General features: G+C 39.5%; 1 protein-coding gene across 2 annotated transcripts in view; it reads left to right on the top strand.

Annotated features, from left to right (window-relative positions):
* The window catches only part of ITGA6 (integrin subunit alpha 6), a 103304-nt gene that overhangs the window by 50355 nt on the left and 39914 nt on the right, over window positions 1-13035 (top strand). For both annotated transcript variants that reach the window (XM_027865918.1, XM_027865919.1), the window contains exons 2-4: window positions 6710-6834; window positions 10317-10396; window positions 12230-12485. In XM_027865918.1, coding sequence (XP_027721719.1) covers window positions 6710-6834; window positions 10317-10396; window positions 12230-12485 — 461 coding nt within the window. The remainder of the gene's footprint in view (window positions 1-6709; window positions 6835-10316; window positions 10397-12229; window positions 12486-13035) is intronic.

Here is a 13035-nt window from a genome sequence, read left to right as displayed (position 1 = left end):
GCTAGGTCAGGATGGAGAGTGTTGTTTTGAAAGAGAACAAAGAGTGAAATGGTTTGACGTTTTGCTTCAGTAAATGAAATTTGCTGTCTGGATTCCAGAGGTCCCCGTAGGGATTCTGACCCTGTGACATAGAGGGTCCTAGACTGAAGAACCTCAGGCCTCTCCTGAGTGGATCAGAAAACCCCCAGGAGAAGTGAATTTGGGGGAGGGCAGGGAAGGATACCAGATACCCAGAGTCCCAAACTTTTTAGCGTTCTAGGAGCCTTCTGTATTCACTGACCTTTTGCCCTCACCTACATTTCAACTATTGCCTTTTACATGAAGCCTTTACTGATATCTCAAAAATCCAGTGCCTTCCTCCTTAAAATTGACTTGTATTTTTTTTTTATGTTTTATATATGCTTATGTATGCACATGTTAACTCCTAATATTGAAATATTGATAATCAATCAATATTCATTAAGCAACTACTATGTGCCAGGCAGTATGCTAAGTGCTGGTGATACAAAGAGGCCAAAGGTAATCCTTGCTATCATGGAGCTCATATTTCCTTTATATCCCCACCACCTGGCACAGTTCTTGGCACATAATAGACAGCTTTAAAATGCCTGTTAATGGATTGTTTCTATGCACTGTGTCTATTTCTATGAATGCAGTGATTTTAGGCTGCATTCATACCAGTATGACTTAATGCCATACAGAATAAGAGTCTTGCCATTCTCATCTGAGCACATCTGGATTAGCGGGTTCAGAGCTGACTAATGCATTTGAGGAAAGACATTGACAAGACAAAGCTCATACAGAGGAGGGCAGCCACAATGGAGAGTGACGGGCCTTGAAACCATGCTGCCAGGAAGGTCAGTTGAAGAAAATGGTCATGTTTATCTTGGAGAAGAGAAGCCTTAAGAAGCACATGATTATTGCCTTCAAACATTTGAAGTGTTGTCCTGTGGAGGAGGGATTAGGCTTACTTTGTTTGGCTCCAGAGGGCAGAGATGTAGACTTCAGCCCAATATGAAGAAAAACTTTCTGATAATCAATTGTTGTTGAGTCGTTTCAGTTGGGGCCCCATTTGGGGTTTTCTTGGTAAAGATACTGGAATGGTTTGCCATTTCCTTTTCCGGCTTATTTTACAGATGAGGAAAGTGAGGCACACAAGGTTAAGTGCCTTGTCCAAGGTCACACACTTAGTAAGTGTCTGAGGCTGGATTTGAACTCATGAGGATGAGTCTTCCTGATTCCAAGCCCAGTATGGTCCACCTAGCTGTCCCCTGACAATAAGAGTAGTTCCCAAATGGAATGTTTTAGCATCTCCTGTGCTGATTAGTGGCATCCTGTGCCTTTGGTAGTCAGGGAAGCCCTTCCTTCTCTTTTCTCTAATTTGTTTATTTAGAGTGACACCTTCCTCCAGTAAGCTGCTGCCCTGGGGTTTGTTGTAAGCAGAACTGAAAGCATCTGGAGCCCAAATTTACCTCTTGAACTGGCTTATATACCTTTCAGTGGTTACTAAACCTAGAGCAGATTGTTGATCTTGGGTGTAAATAATTTCAAGTTCGCTCACCTTTATTTTTCTAAGTCCCATTTCCCTAATCACAGTATCCTCTGAATCTTCTTTTAATGTTTGCCGGAGTTTAAATCCTGCTTCAGAAACTTACCAGCTGTATGTCCCTGGGCAAGTCACACAACCGTGTTTGCCTCAGTTTCTCATCAGTAAAATGAGCTGGAGAAGGAAATGTCAAACCACTCCAGTATCTTTGCCAAGAAAAAAAACAAAACAAAAAAAAACAAATGGGATCACAAAGATTCGGACATGACTGAAAAACGGCTGAACAATAATCTTGGATAACTGAGCAGTTCTTGCATGAGTGAGATCAAGGGGCCCTCTGCTGGCTAGTTCTTGTTTTTCCTCCAGTGCTCCTTATTTCTCCTTCCTATGGAATGATGAAGAACAGGGATTTACCTGGATGAGGGAGGAAAAGATCTGGCTAGAGGGGCTTTATGGGAGTAAGGGTGAGGGTAGGGGGGTGGAAAGGAGCATTTCAAAGATTTTTGAGTACAGGCTTGTTGCCATTTAAAGGGTAGGCAGTAATGAGGGCAAACCTGACTTTGAGGGAATGTGACAGCATAATATACCACTTCCTTTCTTTTCCTTTTGGCTTTTTTAAAGACAAATTTGTTTTCACTCTTCTGAAAACTCTGCCATCACCATGCAGATATATGCACTGTTTACTGTATACTAGATTATAAGTTTAAAAAAATCAGCTTGATATTTTAATATGCATGAGCATGTACATTACTTACATTCCTCTGATGATCAATCGGCCTCTAATGAAGGGGTAATCTTTTTCCTTAACAAAGTCAGCTTGTGTGTATGTGCTGTTGATTCTATCCCTTCCCATCTTCCCCAGCATATTACCCTGGTTCTCTCTCTGTCTCTGTCTGTCTCTTTATCTGTCTGTTTCTCTGTCTCTGTCTCCCTGTGTCTCTTTCTCTCTGTCTCTCTCCCTCTCCCTTGTCTCTCTCTCTCTGCACCTTGGCTTTGTCTTCCCCACTTTGTCTCCCCCCTTATCCTCTCTCTGTTCCCCTTATCTCTCTGCCCCTCTTCGTCTCTCTCCCCTTCTTTGTGTATCCCCCCCCTTTTCTGTCCTCCCCTCCTTGTCGATTCACTCTTATCTTTGACTTCCTGTTTTCCATCTTTCCCTATTTACTAGTTCCTTTTCTACTGCCTAAAAACACATTCAATTCACCTCCCATCCTTGCTTCCACTTAATCTCTTTTCACTCCCTTCTAAACCCTCTGCATTCTGGCTTCTAGCCTCATCACACCCTGCAAATCTCTCCCTTCAAAGTCAGCAATGATTTCTTAATTTCTAAATCTCATGTCCATTTCTCAATCCTTGTTCTTTTCATCCTTTTGTAGCATTTGATACTAAGGACCATTTTCTCCTACTAGATACTTCTCTCCTTCCTGGATTTCCCTAACATTTCACCCTTGGTTCACCTCTTACCTGCCTGCCAATTTCTTCTCCAGTGTTGTATCATCATCTGTACCCCCTCCTATAATGTATGTAGGCTCTGTCTTGGTCCCTCTTCTCTTTTTCCTACGCTCTCCTCTTCGAGACCATATTAACTGCCATGGTTGCAATAATCACCTCTGTGAAGATGACTCAGAGATCTATTTGTCTAACCCTAGTCTCTCTCCTGAGCTCCAACCCTATACCACCAAACTGCCTACTGGACTTTTCAACTGGATGTCTAATAGGCATCTCAAACTTGGCATGTCCGAAATAGAATTCATGATCTTTCTCCCAAATCCAGAGCACTCTAGACCAGTGCAGCAGTCTTTTGTGTTCCAGTGGTCCTACCCAGAATTCCACCTACCCACCTGGATTCTACCAGGATTTCCCTTCCTCACACCAGTGAAGCCTAAGGACCCCCAGACCTTGGCATCAACCATGCTATTATGCTTTATTGACTCCTGGATCTTTTCATGCACATTTCATCCTAACTCTCCTATATATATCAGCTCTCCCAATAACTCTGTGAGCAGGGCTGCCTTGCTTTTTTATTTGTATTCACATGCTTGGCTCATAGTAAGTACTTAAAAATTTTTTCCATTTCATTCCAAAACCCTACTTCTTTTCCAAAATTCCCTGGAGGGCATCACCATTCTTTCATCTCCCAGGTAACCAGTATAAGTATCATCCTCATAGAACTGTACTCCTTGAGAGCAGGGATTGCCTTATTTTTCTTAGCACGTTATTTTGTATATAGTAAGTGCTTAATAAATGCTTCCAAAAAATGCTTCATCCTTGACTCGTTACTCTCTTTACCCCACGTATTTGATTTGTCGCCATATCTTCTTTGTCTTTCCTCTCTCTACAACATCTCTTGCATTGCCCCCTCCTCTCCTCTCACACTTACCACCCACCTGGTCCAGGCCCTCTTCACTTTCACTCTTTACCTCCCAGCTGAACTATTTTATTAGCCTCTTAATTAGTCTTCCTACCTCATCTCTTTATAGTGAATCTTTCTTCCTCACAGCTGACAGAGGGATTTTCTTAGTGCACAGGTCTGACCTTGTGACACACACCACCTCCCCTAACACACACGTGTGCGCACACACACACATTCTCTCTCTCTCCCTCTTCCTCCTCTCCTCTTCTCTCTTCCCTCTCCTTCTCTTCTCTTTATCTCCCTCAATTTCTCCTATCACTATCACATCCGCTTCTCTCTCCCTCCTCTTCTCCCTCTCTCCTCTTCTCCCTCTTTCTAATCTCCCTTTCTCTCTCTCTTCTCTTCCCCCTCCCCTCTTTTCTTCTCCTCCCCTCTTCTCTCTCTCTGTCCCTCTCCCTCCCTCTTCTCTTTTCCTCTTTATCTCCCTCACTTTCTCCTTCTTCCCTCTTCTCTCTTTCTCTCCTCTCCTCTTTTCCTCTTCTTTTTCTTTCTAATCTCCCCCCCTCTCATTTCTTCCCCTCTCTTTCCTCTCTTCCCCCTTTCCACCTCTTCTCTCTTCCCTTCTCTATCTCTCTCAATGGGGTGATGGAGGGGGAAATAGATTTTTATTCATTGAAAAAAATTAATTAAAAAAAAAAGAAACAAGGAACCTGGACCAGTCCTGTACTGCTGGCACAGCATTCAGCAAGAGCCGTAGAAAATTACATCTGCCAGATCTTTCCTCTAAATGCAGCCATCGATCAGAACAGCAGTCAGTCAGGTGACAACATGAATTGAATGCCTGCTATTTGTAGAGCACCACCTATACTAGATGTTCCTGAGACGTGGCAAAGAACATCCCTTTGCCTCTTTAGCTTACCACCTAAAAAAGATTATAGTACAGCACAGACATGTTCAAAACAGTTTGATATTCTCACCCATGAACCCCTATTCTAAACACGCCTTTATTTCTATTCTCTTGGTACTTTATCTTAAGGACTTTTGATTTGTTTTGGTTTTTGCATCTCCAGTGCCTTGTCCATAGCAAGTACTTAATAAATGCTTGTCGAATTGAATTTAATTATGGGGATCTGTAAAGTCTTAATGTTTCATGTATGCTGGTTTATCTCTTCAACTAGATTTGTAAGCTTCTTAAGGTTAGGGAACTGCCTTTCATTTCTTTTGTGTTCTTACCCCAGTGTACCCACCCAAGTCTCCCAAGTGCCCAGTGGGTATATATAGTACCTCTATTAAGCAGTCTTGGCTAATCCCCATTATGTCATATCACTAGGCAGGGCTCATAAAGACTGTGTGTTAGTTATCTGTGTCACCTTTTCCATTTACCCCTTCCACTCACATACTTGTTGGTGCTCCTCACATAGCAGATTATTAATAGCTATTTGTAGAACTGATGACAATACTGTACGATGTTATTGGACCTAAAAATTGGACAGACTTAGGTAGAGCTTACTTAGCAATCTCTTCCACACTATTCCTCCCTTCATCTCCCTTCTCCTGTCCAGAAAAATACAAGCCACCTGGGGAATGTGAATGTACCCTGGGGTGGGGGGAGTAGTGGTTGTAATAGTTATTTTTCATTTTCTCCTTTTGATTCTCTTCCAGTGGCCTCCTCTCCTCTCTTTCATCTGCATACCTTTACCCTCCACTCAGTTTGTTTTCATTTTACTACTCCTGATTGTTCCATAATTGCCCTGGGTTATCTATGCAGAACAGATCCCAACAATGACACAGCATTACTAGAATTAAAGAGATTGTTGGCCTCTCTTCCCACCCTAAAATTCTTTGATTCCAAAGATGGGCAATTTTACTTTGATCCAAACCTAGAAGGTTGGAGCTGCTGGGAAAGCATTAAATAGGACACAGGAAAACCACCCACCATAGAATCACAAAGTAAGTCCTTCATAATGGTTGGGTTGATAGAATATCACTTGAAGAGGAAAGCAGACTTTCTAAAACAGGGAAGCCTAACCTGGTATCTGAACTTTTTGAAAACTATTTTGATAACTATTTCAATATAATTGGTTTTCTGCCAGTCAGTAACCATTTATTAAGTGCCTACAGTGTGCCAAGCATTGTGCTAAGTGCTGAGGATGAAAGAGAAAGAGAGTGTCCTTAAAGGGCTCACATTCTAACGAGGGGAACAACATGCAAACAACTGTGTCCATTTTTTAATCTATAGATAGATATAGCTATATAGTAGAGATAAAAGATGGACATAGTTGTTTGTTATACAACTGTATCTATAGATATAGTACATTATGTATTAATTTTGTATGCATTCTGAGAAGGGGACTGATAGTCTTCACCAGGCTGCCAAAGGGGTCCATGACATAAAACTGATTAAGGGCTCCTGTTACCCTTTAAGTTCAATTCAGTAAATATTTATTAAGTACCGACTATGTATCAGGAACTGTGCTAAGCACTGAGGATGTAAAAAGAGGCAAAAGACAGTCCCTGCCCTCAAGGAGTTTACAGTCTAAATGTGGCCAGAGCAATGAGAGGAACAGTGAGATAAGTAATGGGACATGAGGAGAGGGTGCCATGTCTTAAGGAGTAAACAGACAGGTTCTGAGAGAGCAGCTAAATTTTTAAATTTGTACAGCCATTTGTAAACGGATAAGGCTGCCTCAGGCCTGTAGAATCTATCAGTCTGTGACCAGCCATTGTAAGGTAGCTTTGTTTTGGCTAATCTTAGAGATGCTGACTTCTCCAAGCATGCTCAAACACCCTCTTTACTTTTGTCTTGTTTACAGGTTGTTGGTTGGGGCGCCTCGAGCCAGAGCTTTTCCACTACAGAAGGCCAACCGGACAGGAGGCCTGTACAGCTGTGACATCACATCCCAGGAGCCTTGCCAACGCATTGAATTTGATAACGACGGTAAATTCTTCCTGACTTTATTTAGAAAAATACAATTTCTGGAGGTCTTAGAGTGAGGAATCATGTTAGCGGGTGGTGACTTTTGTGAATTTGTCACTCTTCCTCCTTTAACTGTTTCCATAATGGATTATTGAGGTATAAGTGGAAAGGGGGCCAACTTTGTAGTTAGAGGACCTGGGTTCAAATTCCGCTTCTGTTTTTCACTGTGTGAACTTGAGTGAGTCACCCAATATCTTTGGGCATCTGTTTCCTCATCTATAAATGGAGGTGTTTGGACTAGGTGACCAAGTGCTTTCCAGCTCTATTCGGGGATAAAACACCCTTGTTTACATGTTTCATTAACAGTTGTATGTTGATAGTTTGTATTTAAAACTTTTTCTTTCATGAAGTAATGAGCTCCCAAATCTCAGGTAGGTGTTTAAAAAGTTCTTTTTATTGCTTCCATCCTAACAAGGATTGCCAGTTAATTAAAAAACACCACCTTTCACTAATAAAGCGTGCTGATATTGCCACCTATTGACAAATTGAGGTACTGCATAAAGCCATTGTTTAAGAAGGAATTTGTGGCAGAGAAAAAGAGAGTTTGCATTTTATTCTCAGCAATCAAATATCCACATTTGGTATGAAAAATATTTGAAAGTAAAAGATTATTTTAAACACCAGGTCTTTTTCCTAAGGTGAAAGTTGAAAACATGATTAAAATTCTGGGTGCTCGGTTAGAAACTTACCTTGTGAGTAATAGTAATGATATCTCCCTTTCATATAGTGCTTTAAAGACTTGCAAAATGCTTTACATTCATTGTCCCATTTGATGCTGGTAGCAGCCTTGTGAGGTATGTGGGTTATTATCCTCATTTTACAAGTGAGGAAACATGACCTGTCAGACAGTTAATAAGCATCACATAGTTAATAAGTATCTGCCAGAATCTGAAATGCAGGTCTTTCCAATCCCCAAGGTCAGCATTCCCCTTACTATCTCATATTGTGTTTTTATCTGGCACCATAGTGAGTGGGATACTGCTCACTGTTTTGCTGTCCTCTGACACCCAATTTACTTTTTACTATAGTTCTTTAGGGCACCTAGGTGGCATATTGGATGGAGTTTGGGGCCTGGAGCTAGGAAGACCTGAGTTCAAATCTGGCCTTAGACATTTATGAGCTGTGTCACCCTGGGCCAGTCACTTAACCCTGTTTGCCTCAGTTTCATCATCTGTCAAATGAGCTGGAGAAGGAAATGGCAAACCACTCCAGTATCTTTGCCAAGAAAATCACAAAAAGGGGTCACGAAGAGTCAGATGTGACTGAAAACAACTAAACAACAACAAAATAGTTTTTTAGTGGTGCCCTGCCAGGAGACTTTCAGACATTTATCCTTGAAATGTCCAGCAACTTTACTCTTTTACAGTTTTAACTAGACTATTAACTACAGTTATAATTTCTGCACACATTTTACAGTGTGAGAAAAAAAAGACATAGGTTCCTTCCACTTGCTGCTATTTTAAATTTTCCTATTACCAGAGTCCTAGGTTGCAAAATCATTAACTGTCATCTTTATGTCTCAGTGATTAGAATTAATACTTTTGCCTTCTTGGGGAGAAACGCTGAAATCAACGGAAGGACGTGTGCAAAACTCCATAGTGGGTTATACTTGGAAATAGAGTTAGAGCTTGCTGGTACTTACATGTTGTTTCTCACTTAACTTTTGTACTTCGCTTGAATAGAGCTTAGATTTCAGGTCCCTGATTAGCTTAAATAATGAAGAATACTTATGTCAGTGTGTCAAGGCTTTGTGATTTGTGAGTTGGTGTGGAAACTTCCACCATCTTGTGATAGCCTTAGAGAGCTGTCTGAGGCTTAGACAGGTTGAGTGACTCGCCCATGGCCATAGCAGCTTGTATGTATCAGAGGCAGAAATTGAATAGATGTCTTTCTGACCCAAAATTCAGAATTCTCTCTGTTATAACACATTGCCTCGAAGGAGAATGATTTACTAGTTAAAAATAAAATAGAAATGAAGAGGAAGGTCATTCTATATTGGTAAATGTAATTCGTGTCATTGGCATTTTAGGGACTTATAAATATCCATTAAGTGACTATTGTATACCATGCACTGTGTTAAATACTGGGTGTACAAAAAAGGCAAAAACAATCCTTACCTACAAGAAGTTCATGTACTACCAGTGGGGGAGATGACATGAAAACACATTGTTAGCAAAAAGAAAAAAAAAAGTGAGTTGAGCTCTTTTCTACTTCAAATACAGAGAAGTGTGCTGTTACTCATTATTATGCGGTTATACTTCTTTGACTGGATGTCTTCGGCTGAGAAGCGCTTAGTTTTTGCTGTCTTGGCTACAAGTTGGAGTTTAAGAAAAACTTCTGTGCTTGTAACCTGTAGGAACAAATGACAGTAATGTACAGAGGTGAGATGTTACCTCTTGCCATCATCAAGAAGCACTTGTTAACAATCCTTATAGAGATGGATCTTTGGTTGATCTCTTTATTTACCTTGGCTTGAGAGTGGTATTAATATCTTTTGGTATTTGTAGATTTTTGGTGGTATTCGGTATTTGTGTTGTTAAGAGTGTCAGAGGGTAGGAGAAAGGGTTAACAAGCAATGATATATAGTATTATATATTTCAGCAGTATATGAGGCAGCTAGGTGGCACAGTGGATAGAGCCTGGGCTGTGGAGTCAGGAGGACCTGAGTTCAAATTTGGCCTCAGACACTTCCTAGCTATGTGACCCTGGGCAAGTCACTTAACATTGATTACTTCCCTGTCCCCCAATCCCCTAGAAAAGAACTGGAGTTCTTAACTTTCTATAAGAAATAATGAGCTTGTTGATTTTAGAAAAACATGGATAGACTTGCATGAAATAGTTAAGAGCAAAATGAGTAGAACCAAGAGAACATTGTATATAGTAATGGCAATATTGTTCTCAGAACATCTTTGAGCAACTAAGTCATTTTGACTGTTATAAATACCCAAATTAACTACAGAGGACATATAAAGGAAGACACCATCTGCATTCAGAGAAAGAACTGATAGATATAAGTACGTAGAGAATGATTTTACATATATATACATATTTGTGTCTGGTAGTTTTCTCTAGGATGGCGGGGGATGGGGGAGAGAAGAAATGATAAATTTTTTATATATTTAAAAGGAGTAGCAAGTTGTACATAATTGATTTGTAGTTTCACGTGTATTCATCATTTTATTATTCTGTTATGGAAATGCTTGTTTTATTTTATAAATTGAAAACAAATAAAATAAAAAACAATATATGGAATGTTCTTAAATATCCTTACAAATAACTATCAATTCGTCCAAGGTTGGTAATAATATCTATGTATCTCTGGGTAGAATCTGGGGGCAGAGTTTCTATTTTTTTTTTTTAAAGAAGCAAGCAGATATTTTTGTTCATGTTCTTGGAGAACTCAAAGTGCTAAATATGTGTGTGATTATCTTTTTATATCATAGCTGACCCTAATTCCGAAAGTAAGGAAGACCAGTGGATGGGTGTCACTGTCCAGAGTCAGGGACCAGGGGGAAAGGTGGTGGTAAGTACTAAGAATCATAGGTTTAAGAGACCGACTGTTTTAGACTTTGCTGTCAGTGACTGTAATGAGCAATAGAAGTGTTTATTCTTTGACATACTTTGAAATAGGTTTGTCTTGCCTTTTTAAAAAAATTACAGGAGCAGTTAAGTGGCTCAGTGGATAGAGCACTGGCCCTGGAATCAGCAGGACCCAAGTTCATATCTGTCTTCAGACACTTAGTAGCTGTGTGACCCTGGGCAAATCACTTAACTCCAATTGCCTCCAAAAAAAATTGCATACAAGTAATAAACCGTTAAATTTTTTGATCATAAAAGTATGTCAAATATGCTAAATATACAAGATATTTAAAAACCATAGGAGTTGATAAGTTGATAATTACACAATAAATTTGCAATCCATATAGGTAAGTTGAAACCCAAGGTAGGATATTGGATAGATGGCCAGCCTTGGAATAAGGAAGACCTGGGTTTGTGTCCCGCTTCTGACACTTACTAGCTGTGTGACTATGGGCAAGTCACTTAAACTCAAGACTGTGGGAGACTTCCTAAGACTTCTCACCTGAAGTAACCTTCTCTGATGAAATCATGGGACTGGACTAAAAAAAAAATTTATGTTACAAGAAATATAAAATTTACAAAAAGTTAGTATGAATCCTCCATAGATTGGGTCACTGTTGTATATTTATATGAATTTGCATTCTTTGCAAAGAGGAATAGGCATTTTAAGAAACAAAGGATTCTGTTATTTTTGTGGTAGTTTTTTTTGAGGGGGTGAGGAGGAAGGGACGGAGAAGGATTTCGTTATTGAAATTTATGAGTGTTTTCATTGGTTTTCAACACATGTCTCATGGAACCCTGGAGGTTGCTATGGATTCTATAATAAAATATTGGAAAATAGAGAGTATTACCTTTTTAGACTATATATTCTTTCCCTCTTTTTAGAGTAGCACACACATACAGTAAATGACAGGCAGTGTTATATAGCGAGTAGGAAGCAGGCCTCAGCATCAGAAAGACCAAGGTTCAAGGCCTTCCTTTGACATTCTTACTGTGTGATTCTAGGCAAATCACTTAACCGCTGAGGGCCCCAGGCATCTTTGTAAGTTGCAGAAGAGTTGCCCATCTCCTGGGTAGAGGGATTCCCCTCCACGGGAGTACCATATACCAGTGGTTTGTATTTATGCAACATTGTCTCGGTAATAAATTCATACACATATACATGCATATTTGTGTATACTAATGTGTACATTTACACATGTAAGTGAATATACATAAATATATGTGTACAAACGTATGTAAGTCTATTTCAAGCATCAGTTCATTGGGTATATGTGCAAATGTAGCAATGTTTTCTTTCTTCCAGAACATAGTTATTTCTAGTTACAAATTTCTTAGTATTGAGTTGATTAAAAATGAAGGAAATATACTAGCTGTGTGACCCTGGGCAAGTTACTTAACTCCAATTGCCTCACCAAGAAAGAGAAGGAAATAAGGCATTTTCTTAGTTTTTGTAAATTTTTTTAATAAATTGAGGTATTTGCCATTTCTTCGTTGCATTTTGGGAATTAGGTCTAACAGTTGCACTTGGAACTTTCTCTTGGGTGAGAACTAGAAGTGCTTAAGTGTTAGAAGTTAGTTAGTTGTCATCTCACCGAGCAACTAGGGGATGCCTTTTGGTCAGGTCCTAAAATGATGAATGAATTATTGTGTCTTAGAATTAGCTCTTGTTCTGATCGTTTGTGGTCCCTGTGCAGTTGACCCTCTCCAAAGCTTAGCATTATGAACTGTTTTTACAGACTAAATTGTACTTTTATCTCCTACACCTACCTCACAGACGTGTGCCCATCGGTATGAGAGAAGGCAACATGTTAACACCAAGCAGGAGTCACGGGACATAATTGGGAGGTGCTATGTGTTGAGTCAGTCTCTTACCATTGAAGACGACATGGATGGAGGAGATTGGAGTTTTTGTGATGGCCGTTTGAGAGGCCATGAGAAATTTGGTTCCTGTCAGCAAGGTGTATCTGCAACTTTTACTAAAGATTTCCATTACATTGTTTTTGGAGCCCCGGGCACTTATAATTGGAAAGGTAAGAGAACTTGTCTTCTTACAGACAGGCATTATTATTCTCCTGAGAGCCATGGGAGAAACTGCGGGTGATGGGAACCTGTGTATCCTTTTCACGAAATATACAATTATCTATAAAAAGAAGTTTCTTTTAACCAGTATTGGTTTGAATTGAAAATATTGTATTGAATTGAAAATAAATGATTAAACATAGTAAGTAGAAAAGGTAGTTAGGGAAAATGTAGGAAAACATATATGATTATATGTGTATGTAAATATATATATGTGTGTGTGTGTCTGTATATGTGTGTAAGTATGTTTAGTGAGGGTTTTTGCACGAAACACCATATCTTGAAGCTGTCAATATAGGTCATTATCTATAAAACTAATTTTGAGAAGTCAAAGTATTTTAACTGCTACCTTGATCCCTACAGTGAGGATTAAGTTTATTTAAAAGAGTGCTTTATTGCTAGATAACAAGTGGAGAAATTTTTAAAAAGTAGTACTAAGAATGATCTGTAGGATCTTGATTTTTGAAGAAAGCAATATAAAAAATCTCTAATTGTTTTAAA

Source organism: Vombatus ursinus, unplaced genomic scaffold (assembly GCF_900497805.2).
Source record: "Vombatus ursinus unplaced genomic scaffold, bare-nosed wombat genome assembly UNPS02014779.1, whole genome shotgun sequence".
Lineage (NCBI taxonomy): Eukaryota > Metazoa > Chordata > Mammalia > Diprotodontia > Vombatidae > Vombatus > Vombatus ursinus.
Note: the sequence above shows the minus strand (reverse complement) of the source record. Positions and strands in the feature narration are given on the sequence as shown.